We start from the raw sequence: 13,438 nt of genomic DNA, 5'->3' as shown, positions 1-13,438 counted from the left end.
AGTGACACATTAGTTTATTTTAGTTCTTCAATACAAAAGTGAGACTCATATATTATATAGAGTCATAACAAACAGAGTGATCAATTTCAAGTGTTTATTTCTGCTAATATTAATGATTATGGCTTTATAGCCAATGAAAACCCACAGGTCATTATATCAATAAATTAAAATAATTAACAAAAATCACCTGCAAAGGCTTCATAAGCATTTAAAAAGGTCCCTTAGTTTGTTTCAGTAGTCTGTTGACAGATGTCCAGAATGCAGTCATTGACACACTCCACAAGGAAGGTAAGCCACAAAAGGTCATTGCTAAAGAAGCTGGCTGTTCACAGAGTGCTGTATCCAAGCATATTAATGGAACGTTGAGTGGAAGGAAAAAGTGTGGTAGAAAAAGGTGCACAAGCAACCGGGATAACCGCAGCCTTGGAAGGATTGTTAAGAGAAGGCCATTTAAAAATTTGGGAGAGATTCACAAGGGGTGGACTGCTGCTGGAGTCAGGGCTGGTTTTAGGCAAAGTGGGGCCCTAGGCAAAAGTCTAAAATTGGGCCCCAAATGCTAACATATTGCACATCACACAGAAGCATTTCTGTTGTATTTACATGCCCTGTGATCAGGCCGCTAAACGAGCGTGATCTACAATATTGAAGTCGTTCGACACTTGTTTCTCGGCCTCTTTACACCAACTGAGAAAGAATGATAGGAACAGAACAATGTCTTATGCAAGCCTTACCTGTGTGCATTTTTGCTACTAGGCATCCCACCCTTCTATTATTTAGGTGAGTGGGTGGTTGTTCTCATCAGCAGTTTGCACCTGTGCTGCTCCAGCCTTTATCAGTGGGGGCCTGTTGCACCCTGCTAGTGCATTTGTCATTTGACAAGGTTTTGGTGAGTCTGCTTTTTATGATGTGTTTTTTTTTAGTTTCTCTATGTTAGCTGTTTTGATATTAGCATAGGACTCGCAAGTTAATGAGGACCCTTGACGTTGGGTTGCGAGCTTATCCATTTTGGCCAAAATAGTAACCAATGCCTCATTTAATGTATTATATGCATTAATTTTCTCATCTTTTTATTGCATTTTTTATCATTTTTTGGCAGGGTGTAGCAGGGCCCCTTTATGTTGGCTTGGTTTTTGTGTGGTGCATTTATATATATAGTGCTGGATGGCCTGCCTGTTAATACCATAGGCGTGATCAATAGGTTGTCCAGATACTGTGCATCACACCTATCTGTGTGAATAGTGTCATATGCAAGCCTTACTTGTGTCCATTTTTGCTACTTTATCAGTGGGGGCCTGCTGCACCCTGCTAGTGAATTTGTCATTTGACAAGGTTTTGGTGACTCTGCTTTTTATGATGTTTTTTTTTTTTAGTTTCTCTATGTTAGTTGTTAGGAACAGAACAATCCTTATTAGATCAAACTGTCCCCATACAGTATCATGTTATCAACAGCACATCTGCAGTTTTCACAGGGCGATGTGCTGCTGAGAACAATGATTTTTGTTCCAGCATAAACAATCCAATAATTCGATGAATATGCATCATTTTGCTTGTTTAGTATAATACACCCCATAGTCCTCCATATGTTATAATGTACACCACAGTCCTCCATATTGTAAAATGCACACCCCATATTCTTCCATATATTATAATGTGCACCACAGTCCTCCATATTGTAAAATGCACACCCCTTCGTCCTCCATATAATATAGTGTGCCCCATAGTCCTCCATATAGTATAATACAGTCCCCATAGCATAGTCCTCCATATAGTATAATACACTACCTATAGTCCTCCATATATTAAAATATACTATAAGTAGGACTGAGCAGTGTATTTTAATATGTGGATGACTATGAGGAGTGTATTATACTATATAGAGACTAAGGAGAGTATGTTATACTATATGGAGGGCTGAGGAGTGTAATACATTCCCCATAGTCCTCCATATAATATAATACACTGCTTATAGTCCTCCATATATTAACCTCTTCACCCTGAAGCCTGTTTTCAACTTCCTGACTATGCCATTTTTTTTAATTCTGACCACTGTAACTTTTTGAGGCCATAACTCTGGAATGCTTCAAGGGATCCCAGTGATTCTGAGAACGTTTTCTCGTGACATATTGTACTTTATAATACTGGTAGAATTTCTTTGATATTTCTTATGTTTGTTTGTGAAAAAAACTGAAATTTGGCAAAAATTTGGAAAATTTAGCAAATTTTTTAACTTTTAATTTTTATGCCCTTACATCAGAGAGATACAGTACAGACCAAAAGTTTGGACACACCTTCTCATTTAAAGATTTTTCTGTATTTTCATGACTATGATAATTGTACATTCACACTGAAGGCATCAAAACTATGAATTAACACATGTGGAATTATATACTTAACAAAAAAGTGTGAAACAACTAAAAATATGTCTTATATTCTAGGTTCTTCAAAGTAGCCACCTTTTGCTTTGGTGACTGCTTTGCACACTCTTGGCATTCTCTTGCTGAGCTTCAAGAGGAAGTCACTGAGAATGGTTTTTACTTCACAGGTGTGCAAGGTCAGGTTTAATAAGTGGGATTTCTTGCCTTATAAATGGGGTTAGGACCATCAGTTGTGTTGTGCAGAAGTTTGGTGGATACACAGCTGATAGTCCTACTGAATAGACTGTTAGAATTTGTATTATGGCAAGAAAAAAGCAGCTAAGTAAAGAAAAATGAGTGGTCATCATTACTTTAAGAATTGAAGGTTAGTCAGTCTGAAAATTGGGCAAACTTTGAAAGTGTCACCAAGTGCAGTGGCAAAAACCATCAAGCGCTACAAAGAAACTGACTCACATGAGAACCGCCCCAGGAAAGGAATACCAAGAGTCCTCTGCTTCTAAGGATAAGTTTATCCGAGTCACCAGCCTCAGAAATCGCAGGTTAACAGCAGCTCAGAATAGAAACCAGGTCAATGCCACACAGAGTTCTAGTAGCAGACATATCTCTACAACAACTGTTAAGAGGAGACTTTGTGCAGCAGGCCTTCATGGTAAAATAGCTGCTAGGAAACCACTGCTAAGGTCAAGCAACAAGCAGATGAGACTTGTTTGTGCTAAAGAACACAAGGAATGGACATTAGACCAGTGGAAATCTGTGCTTTGGTCTGATGAGTCCAAATTTGAGATCTTTGGTTCCAACCACCGTGTCTTTGTGCGACGCAGAAAAGGTGAACGGATGGACTCTACATGCCTGGTTTCCATCGTGAAGCATGGAGGAGGAGGTATGATTTGTGGGGGTGCTTTGCTGGTGACACTGTTGGAGATTTATTCAAAATTGAAGGCATACTGAACCAGCATGGCTACCACAGCATCTTGCAGCAGCATGCTATTCCATCCAGTTTGTGTTTAGTTGGACAATCATTTATTTTTCAACAGGACAATGACCCCCAAACACACCTCAGGCTGTGTAAGTGCTATTTGACCAAGAAGGAGAGTGATGGGGTGCTACGCCAGATGATCTGGCCTCCACAGTCACCAGACCTAAACCCAATAGAGATGGTTTGGGGTGAGCTGGACCGCAGAGTGAAGGCAAAAGGGCCAACAAGTGCTAAACATCTCTGGGAACTCCTTCAAGATTGTTGGAATACCATTTCCGGTGACTACCTCTTGAAGCTCATCAAGAGAATGCCAAGAGTGTGCAAAGCAGTCATCAAAGCAAAAGGTGGCTACTTTGAAAAACCTAGAATATAAGACATATTTTCAGTTGTTTCACACTTTTTTGTTAAGTATATAATTCCACATGTGTTAATTCATAGTTTTGATGCCTTCAGTGTGAATTTACTATCTTCATAGTCATGAAAATACAGAAAAATCTTTAAATGAGAAGGTGTGTCCAAACTTTTCCTCTGTACTGTATATATATACAATTTCCAAATTGGGGAGAACCCCAAATAAACTCTCACCAGAAGACCATAGACTTTTACTTTTATTTCTATAAATCAAAATAAAGTTTATACAAAGGGTATAAAACGCTTTGTCCTTAATCTGTCTCAGAAGTCTGCAGTTATTTTATGCAGTATTCTTGATAATTTATATCTATAAAGTTTATAGCACTCGGTATGCTAATACATATTGGCAGAATAGGACAACAAATATTAGCACCAACACCCCCCCGCCCCCTCCCCGGGACAAAATGTTGTATATACTTTATTTTAATTAATAGAAATAAAAGTTAAATTTTATGGTCTGCTAGTGAGAGTTTATTTGGGGTTCTTCCCAATTTGGAAATTATGGTTTAATTCAGGATCCTTAAAGGGACACTGTCACCTGAATTTGGAGGGAACAATCTTCAGCCATGGAGGCGGGGTTTTCGGATGTTTGATTCACCCTTTCCTTACCCGCTGGCTGCATGCTGGCTGCAATATTGGATTGAAGTTCATTCTCTGTCCTCCGTAGTACACGCCTGCGCAAGGCAAGATTGCCTTGTGCAGGCGTGTACTACGGAGGACAGAGAATGAACTTCAATCCAATATTGCAGCCAGCATGCAGCCAGTGGGTAAGGAAAGGGTGAATCTAACACCCGAAAACCCCGCCTCCATGGCTGAAGATTGTTCCCTCCAAATTCAGGTGACAGTGTCCCTTTAAATGAGTCTGTGTCATTCTTTCAATTAAATGACTTTATTTTGGCTGTGTGTTTGTTTCCAATATAACTATAGGATTAGTAATGGATATTTGTCTTATCGGCGCCTATCCATTACTAAGCCGTGGGCCTAATGTCACCAGCCAATACAAAGGTGACATTAACCCCACAAATATGAACCCCACTTGCCACCGCTACAGGGCAAGTTGGAAGATCCGGTCAAAGCGTCAGAATTGGCGCATCTAATAGATGCATCTTTTCTGTGCAGCTGTTGTTTACAGGGGAAACCACTTTTTTAAAATGTATTATTATTATTTATTTATAGTGCAGGATGATGAATACTCCCATCAGCCACTCCTGCTCTTGCTGTTTTTAGCAGCAGCAGGCGTAGGCTGAAGGGAGCAGTAGTCCCATTAGCCGGCATAAGTGACCGGAAGTAAAATTTATACCACCGATCACATCTGCAGGCTCACGCTTTTCATTTGACAATGAAGAAACCATGACTTTCTGACTGGTGGTCACTGGATATTCGGGCAACCCATTCAAGTGAATGGGGTTCTGGTACTGTTCTGGTACCCGAACCCAAACTTTTTTTAACTGTTCAACCAGACCCAAACATCCAGTGGTCTGCCTAACTCTAATCCTGTATCTAGTATGTGACTAGTGTGTCTATATCCTGTGTCTAGTGTGTGACTGTTGTGTATGTATCTAGTGTGTGACTGGTGTGTATGTATCTAGTGTGTGACTGGTGTGTATGTATGTATCTTGTGTCTAGCATGTGACTGGTGTGTAGGTATTCTGTGTCTAGCGTGTGAGTCTTGTGTATGTACCATGTGTCTAGCATGTGATTGGTATGTATATATCCTGTGTCTAGCATGACTAGTGTTTATGTATCATGTGTCTAGTGTATCACTGGTGTGTATGTATCCTGTGTCCAGTGTGTGACAGGTGTGTATGTATCCAGTGTCTAATGTGTGACTGATATGTATGTATTCTGTGTCTAGCGTGACTGGTGTGTATGTATCCTGTGTCTAGTGTGTGGCTGGTGTGTATGTATCTAGTGTGTGACTGGTGTGTATGTATTTGAGAGCAACGGTAGCACACTTATGCAGTGAGGAGACAGTAACCCACAAAGTTCAAACACAAAACTCCTTTAATGTGTTTCTTCACAGCATTAAATGTCCCAATTCACACAAGTGCAAACAATCTCAATGCATAATATTAGTGTCCATTTCACCGCACTACATACTACATGGCATCCTTCCGTTTACAAGTAGAGGAGCTGCGGAGACACCATCACGTGTTTCTCAACGCAGGCAGTGAATAGCCAGGCCTTTCACCGGGAAGGAACAACCAAGGGAAGGGCAGCATCCAATAAAGGAAAACATCCAATAAAGGAAAACCACCTATGCCAAGCATGGTATCCATCCACAGACAGCTGTTTCGTGGTTTTTGCCCCTCATCAGTGTGGAGTAGGAAACTGGCTATCAGGAGCAGTGCCTAGTAGAAAGTCTATAAAGGCACGGATGCTGCAAAATTTGTTGGTAGTCTTCAGACTTCATAATGTCATGCACACGGTCAAGAAGTCCAGTGCCAGAGGCAGCAAAGCAACCCCAAAACATCAGGGAACCTCCGCCATGTTTGACTGTAGGGACAGTGTCCTTTTCTTTGAATGCCTCTTTTTTTCTCCTGTAAACTCTATGTTGATGCCTTTGCCCAAAAAGATCTACTGTTGTCTCATCTGACCAGAGAACATTCTTCCAAAACGTTTTAGGCTTTTTCAGGTGAGTTTTGGCAAACTCCAGCCTGGCTTTTTTATGTCTCGGGGTAAGAAGTGGGGTCTTCCTGTGTCTCCTACCATACAGTCCCTTTTCATTCAGACACCGACGGATAGTACGGGTTGACACTGTTGTACCCTCTGAGTGCAGGGTAGCTTGAACTTGTTTGGATGTTAGTCAAGGTTCTTTATCCAACATCCGCACAATCTTGTGTTGAAATCTCTTGTCAATTTTTCTTTTCCGTCCACATTTAGGGAGGTTAGCCACAGTGCCATGGGCTTTAAACTTCTTGATGACACTGCGCACGGTAGACACAGGAACATTCAGGTCTTTGGAGATGGACTTGTAGCCTTGAGATTGCTCATGCTTCCTCACAATTTGGTTTCTCAAGTCCTCAGACAGTTCTTTGGTTTTCTTTCTTTCTCCATGCTCAATGTGGTACACACAAGGACACAGGACTGAGGTTGAGTCAACTTTAATCCATGTCAACTGGCTGCAAGTGTGATTTAGTTATTGCCAACACCTGTTAGGTGCCACAGGTAAGTTACAGGTGCTGTTAATTACACAAATTAGAGAAGCATCACATGATTTTTCGAACAGTGCCAATACTTTTGTCCACCCCCTTTTTTATGTTTGGTGTGGAATTATATCCAATTTGGCTTTAGGACAATTCTTTTTGAGTTTTTTCATTTAAGACAAATTAAATGAAGATAATAATACCAAAGAATTTGTGTTTGCAATCATTTTCAGGAAGAAACTGAGTATTATCTGACAGAATTGCTAGGGTGTCAATACTTTTGGCCATGACTGTAACATGCGGCACACGTACGGCACGCTTCAGACAAGCGGTGGACTCCGCGTCTGCAGTGCCTTAGCTGGGTAAGTTACCGTAGCAATTTTCCTATATCTCTCGCACCATCTTTAACTGGGTCAATAATTTAACTACAACCTTACTCCATCACAGGCTGCGCCCATACCTGAGTACATTAAGCAGTGCCTTTCATTATAGGGGTATGCGGACATTCTGTTTTTCTCACTGGTACCTAATATCACGTCCCCATCCCTTCATCCTTTATATCCTCTAATACTCACGTTTATTTTTCAGCTATTCACATTACAATTTGTCTAACAATGGTAACAATTACATCACCAGCAATCACTTTACTGTATGTACTTCAGTTTATATCCACTGACCTTCTATGTGACTGTGCCATGATGTTCCTATGTTTGTTTCTCTGAACTAGGTTGCTCCATTGTAGCGCCATGTTTATATACATTTCTTTGTATATACTTTATTCATTCCCTTTTTTTGTATATACTTTATTTATTTATTTATTTATTTTTGTACCTATTTCTGTACTACTTTTTGTTATATTTATTTGTAATTTACACCAACTGATGAAGGTCACATGTTTATGACCGAAACGTTTTGCATTGCTGTTACTGTACCTCCTCTTGGAATGATTAAAATAGCATCCATAAAAAGTTGAGTGCCAGGTTTTTTCTTTTGTATGGCGTATGTATGTATCATGTGTCTAGTGTGTGACTGGTGTGTATGTATCCTGTGTCTAGTGTGTGACTGGTGTGTATGTATCTAGTGTGTGGCTGATGTGTATGTATCCTATGTCTAACGTGTGACTGGTGTGTATTTATCCTGTGTCTGTGTATATGTACCATGTGTCTAGCATGTGACTGGTGTGTATATATCATGTGTCTAGCATTACTGGTGTATATGTATCCTGTGCCTAGCATGTGACTGGTGGTTATGTATCTTGTGCCTAGCATGTGACTTGTGTGTATGTGTCCTGTGTCTACCGTGTGACTGTTGTGTATGTGCCTAGTGAGTGTATGTACAACCATAGTTTTGAGCGGGCACCATCCATTTATAATAAACAAAGGGGATCACCTAATGCATATCTTATTGAGAACCAGTAGAATAGAGAAAATGTATGGTCTGGACGGATTTTGTAGTTATATATGCTGTTTTGTGGATATACACTTATAATATTGTGGTATACTATGTATATGAGGATGGGTATCTTATAGAAATAACAGCATGTATACATTATGAAATACTTGGTTGTTATTATCTTGTCATGGTGATGTATATTGTATTGTAATTGGCTTGCAGTGTTTTTTGCGGCATTTACCCCATATTTGAGAGGACCCGTAACCTCTACCCATGTTGTTGGGTTTTGAACTGTTTTTAATGTCTTTTTGTGTGATGTTCCCAATAAAAATTGCTATTTTTGCACTTTATGATTGATGTGGTGATCCCATTTCCTTTATGCATACATTTTCTCTATTCTACTAGTGAGTGTATGTGGCACATGTCTAATTGATACAATTTTTCTGTGCTCATACAATACTAGATAGTGGCCTGATTCTAACGCATCGGGTATTCTAGAATATGTATCTATGTATGTACGCCGTACTTAGCACAGCCACGTAGTATATAGAACAGCCACGTAGTATATAACACAGCCACGTAGTATATAACACAGACAGCCACGTAGTATATAGCACAGCCACGTAGTATATAGCACAGCCACATAGTATATAGCACAGCCACAGAGTATGTAGCAGCCACATAGTATATAGCAGTCACATAGTATATAGCACAGCCCATGTAACACAGACAGCCATGTAGTATATAGCACAGCCACGTAGTATATAGCAGCCATGTAGTATATAGCAGCCACGTAGTATATAACACAGCCCACGTAATATATAGCACAGCCCACGCAGTATATAACACAGGCCACATAGTATAAAACACAGCCCACGCAGTATATAATAGCCCACGCATTATATAACACAGCCCATGCAGTATATAACATAGCCCACGTAGTATATAGCAGTGTGGGCACCATATCCCTGTTAAAAAAAATTTAAATAAAAAAATAGTTATATACTCACCCTCCAGTGTCAGCGACCACCGAAGCTGTCCCGATGCCCGCGATACTGCCACCAGCTTCCGTTCCCAGTGATGCATTGCGAAATTACCCAGATGACTTAGCGGTCTCGCGAGACCGCTAAGTCATCTGGGTAATTTCGCAATGCATCACTGGGAACGGAAGTTGGCGGCAGCATTGCGTGCATCGGTGGACAGCGGAAGGTGAGAATAGCACAATTTTTGCATAGGCAGCATCAATAGTATAAATTTGGTCCGGGGTGGGGCAACACACTGGCACTGACTGGAGGGGAGTAGGGAGGGGGCACTGAATTGAGGAGAGCAGGGAGGCGCCAATTTGTGGTCGGACTAAGCCTGTCGCTGATTGGTTGCGGCCGGTCGTAGCTGATCAATCAGCGACGCGGGATTTCCGTTACAGACAGACAGACAAACAGACGGAAGTACCCCTTAGACGATTATATAGATAGATCATTGTTCTTAGCAGCACTTGTCTTGTTTACACAAAATTATCTGTTGCCGATATAATGTTTTTAAATTAAGCAAACTGCTCCAGTCTGATGCTGCTCATCGCCCTTGTAGTTTAATTTTTAAAACCACCTGCGGTGGCAGAATCATCACAAACATGACGTCCAAACTGCCAGTAAAAGTGTTTAGGAATAAAAACTGCTTTGCTGAGGCAGCTTCAATTTGTTAAACCTAAAAAAAATAGGAAACAAATGTATTTTTATTTCTATTGATCACCAATGTCGGGACACCCACAAATCACCAGAACACTGGAAAAAAATAGAGAAAATTGGACATCAATTCCTTGTATAAAAACATTAAAATGTTATTCCATCTTGAGGAAAAACATAAACAGCATGTCATATTATTGTGTATATTCCACACTGATGCGTTTCTGGCTTGTAACCGCCCTTAGTCATAGTGAATCACCAGAAGAGAGCTCCCGAGATATTTTCCATTTCCATTTTTTTTCCATTTAGTTGTTGAACAAAACGTTTTACAATGATTTTAGATATACTTTCCATCTATTCTATCTCACAATGTAATTATTGTTTCAAGCTCCAAAGATTCACTACATGCTTCCTTAAAAGTGTTAAATATCAATATAAAACATTTAAATTATGCACAATAAATTATAATTTATGTAGATAAAAAGGTTTTTAGTTATTGCTAGAGATAAAAAGTGCAATTTGTGTTTAATAAATTATAATTTCTGGTTATACTGCATGATTCCCATAAAACAATTTGTGTCTTAGATATTCCTCCAAACATTGAATAGCATGATCATCAACTCTTGGATCAAATTTATTAGCGAAGAAATGATGCTGCTGGACCAGCCAGTGCAAGTCGCCTGTTCCATATACACACACTTCTCTTCTATGCTTTCCAGTACATACGGAATAAGCGGCTCCATTGTTCATGTCTCCTTCTAGGCTTTTCCATTTCACCAGTCTGGCCAATGCATTTAGGTCTGATATATCATATTTAATGTGCTTGTGTACAGATCCAGGCATTTCGGGCAGTCTTTGAAGTGTTGCCCAAAGAAACTCATCTGGACTGTATGTGTCCTTAGCCCATTCCATAAGTTCTTTCACCAGTGAGTTCTCAAACAAGGACCTCACAAAATCTTTGGTGAGCAGCACATAGGCATTACCACTAAAAATTGGAATATTAAAGGGTGGCGCATTTTTTTTAATATCTGTCTTCACTGCATAATCCTTTATTTCGTAATGATATTCCCAGCGCTTCTTCTTATGTGAAGGTGGTTTCTCTGACTCCATGTTGTTTTTGCCATTTAAAAGCTTTAATTTTTGGACAATTTCAGCATTTGTTTTTAAAGGGAAATCTGTTCCACAAGTATTTATTAGGTACTTCCAGTCAACACTGCTGTTCAACAAGTCCTCCATGCAGTTCAGATCAGCTTGGACACGAGACCATGTCGCATAGATCACAGATTCCCTCTTAGATGACACAAATACATTGTGAAAGCATGAAGCTATGGCTTTCACTGCATCAAAGAACGTTTCTGAAGATTTCATGTCCACATGTATGCAGTAAACATTCTGAGGCATGTAAATGGACCGTAATAACCTTTCAAACATCTCAATGTCATTATGGATTACCATGGAATAGGCAATAGGATAATCTCGTTCCTCCTCACTGAGAGTGTTCATGACATATTTTTTCAATTTTGTAAAATTTGTACAGTCTTTGGTTAATTCTACGTAGTCTGTGTCCGTGGCAAGGACTCTTCTATTTGCAACAATTAAATTGTCAATCAGAGCCTTTCTTACCTCATCCTGGTCACCAGTGATGATTTTGGAGCAATTCTTTCTCCCGGAAGCTGGTAGCTTTAATTCCTGGTAGTAAAGATATCTGCAATATTCACTCCTTAAATCACCATTCTGCTTGCTAAAGTCAACGTTACAGTCCAGTGAAATATATACCATTATCATTGTAATGCAGAATACAGTGCTGCAAAAAATAAGTATTTGGTTTGAATTCAGTCTCCATAGTTTTCTCTGAAATTTTTGCCACATTTTCTGTAATTCTATAGGAGACAAAAGCCTAATATATCACATCCTTAACCTGCAGTCGCTGCAGTTAGGTAGATTGTTCAGAGAAATAAGAAGCTTGTGAAATATGGGAAGCAAAGATAACTTCATTGATGAAGTAGCCAGTGAATAAGCAGATTGAGCATTACCTATTGTAAAGGACTGGCAGATCCTGTTTTTAAGTCTCCACCCTTATTCTGACACAATATACTCGGCTTTTTCTCAATAGAGAAGCTGCATGAAATGTCATACAGTGCTATGGTGCACACAGTTCATTGTCTAATGCAAATTGTAGCAATTCTTTTGGCCACAGGCTTCTGGAAAATGTTTTGCCATATCAAATGAACAGTAACTCTATATTTATTACAAAAAAAGCTGTTTAAAAGGGTTTTTTTCAACCTAGCGCTTGAGGAACATTTCACTCCCCATTGTCCTAGTTTTTTGCTTGCTGAAGGGAATGGTGAGTTCTTGATGATTATAGTTCAAAGCAAGGGAATGTTTGCGACACTGGTCTGAACTGTGAGCTCTCCATTGATGCAAGCAGTTTTGCCTCTGCTACATCTGAGCAGCACAAGGGCACTAAAAATGGCTGTATCTAGTGATCTGGCCAGCTACATAGCAGCATTTGCAAGCTGTTTAGTAAAGAACTTACAAGAACTACTCTCCTTGACTAGGAGACTGGGTACAGTTGATAGACTGCAGAGGTTGCAGGAAACTTACACAACATTCAGTAAACAAAATTATGCACACCTCCGTTCTTGAGAATCGACAAATCCTGGGCTATAAGGAGGGATCCACATGAGATTATAGACATCACTCCATAAATCTCTTCTGTAGTTACCAAAAGCTGCTGGGTTAATCAACTCAAGTATTGATCATGAGCTGGATCCTGATATCCCTCTCCCCCAGTTTTATTGCTAATTTCTTATTTTATGTCATAGCTAGAGATGAGCAAATATTTTAATGTTCAGTTGGGATTACGATCACCATATCTGCAATATTCCCCAATTTATTCATTGAATATTCACAGAATATAACCATACGCCATTCAAGTCAATGGGAGGCAAAAACAAACGCATATACAACACCTTCAAAGGGGCCCAAAAGCTGCCAAAACACATCAAATGAGGGACAGACACCGGGAAAGTGGCTTGAATTCACCCACAGTAAAAATTGTAGTATGGCACGGCAGCAATCAGACATGCATGAGGTGTCAGGGTCTGGGCCAACATTTATAGCTTCGAATTGAACGTCAAAGTAAGATGAGGTGGGTGAGGGATCGGTGTAGGCCTGCTGTGCTGGGAGCCCTGATACCACATTTAACAGCTCAACCTGCGTTCATGCTCAGCCACACTCTGGTGGCCCAAATATCAGCTTCATAAACTGAAAGTCTCAGAGGCCTACTGCTACAGGCAACACGCATGAAAGAGACCGAACCAGAAGTCTACACATTTACAAAAATTAGCGATCGACACCAACAAAGTGGCATAGATTTCAATAGAGTATAACTAGTATATCGGGGACCGACAACTTTTCCACTACAATCCAGCAGATGGAGACTGTAACTGGCAAGGT

The 13,438-nt window shown here is 40.0% G+C and overlaps 1 protein-coding gene across 1 annotated transcript; it reads right to left on the bottom strand.

The window, feature by feature from the left end:
• Positions 1-10,058: 10,058 nt before the first annotated feature.
• On the bottom strand, positions 10,059-11,933 carry LOC138674207 (beta-1,3-galactosyl-O-glycosyl-glycoprotein beta-1,6-N-acetylglucosaminyltransferase 3-like). Its single transcript, XM_069762112.1, has one exon. The coding sequence runs from the start codon at positions 11,846-11,848 to the stop codon at positions 10,526-10,528; it is 1,323 nt and encodes a 440-aa protein (XP_069618213.1). The 5' UTR covers positions 11,849-11,933; the 3' UTR covers positions 10,059-10,525.
• Positions 11,934-13,438: the final 1,505 nt, after the last annotated feature.

The sequence above is a fragment of the Ranitomeya imitator genome, chromosome 4 (assembly GCF_032444005.1).
Source record: "Ranitomeya imitator isolate aRanImi1 chromosome 4, aRanImi1.pri, whole genome shotgun sequence".
NCBI classification, from domain to species: domain Eukaryota; kingdom Metazoa; phylum Chordata; class Amphibia; order Anura; family Dendrobatidae; genus Ranitomeya; species Ranitomeya imitator.
The sequence above is the reverse complement of the archived record's forward strand: the minus strand, read 5'-3'. Positions and strand labels throughout refer to the sequence as shown.

What these genes read in the sequence shown, in the direction of transcription:
- LOC138674207 (XM_069762112.1), bottom strand. Translation starts at nt 11,848, where the DNA reads ATGTGGCAAAAATTTCAGAGAAAACTATGGAGACTGAATTCAAACCAA.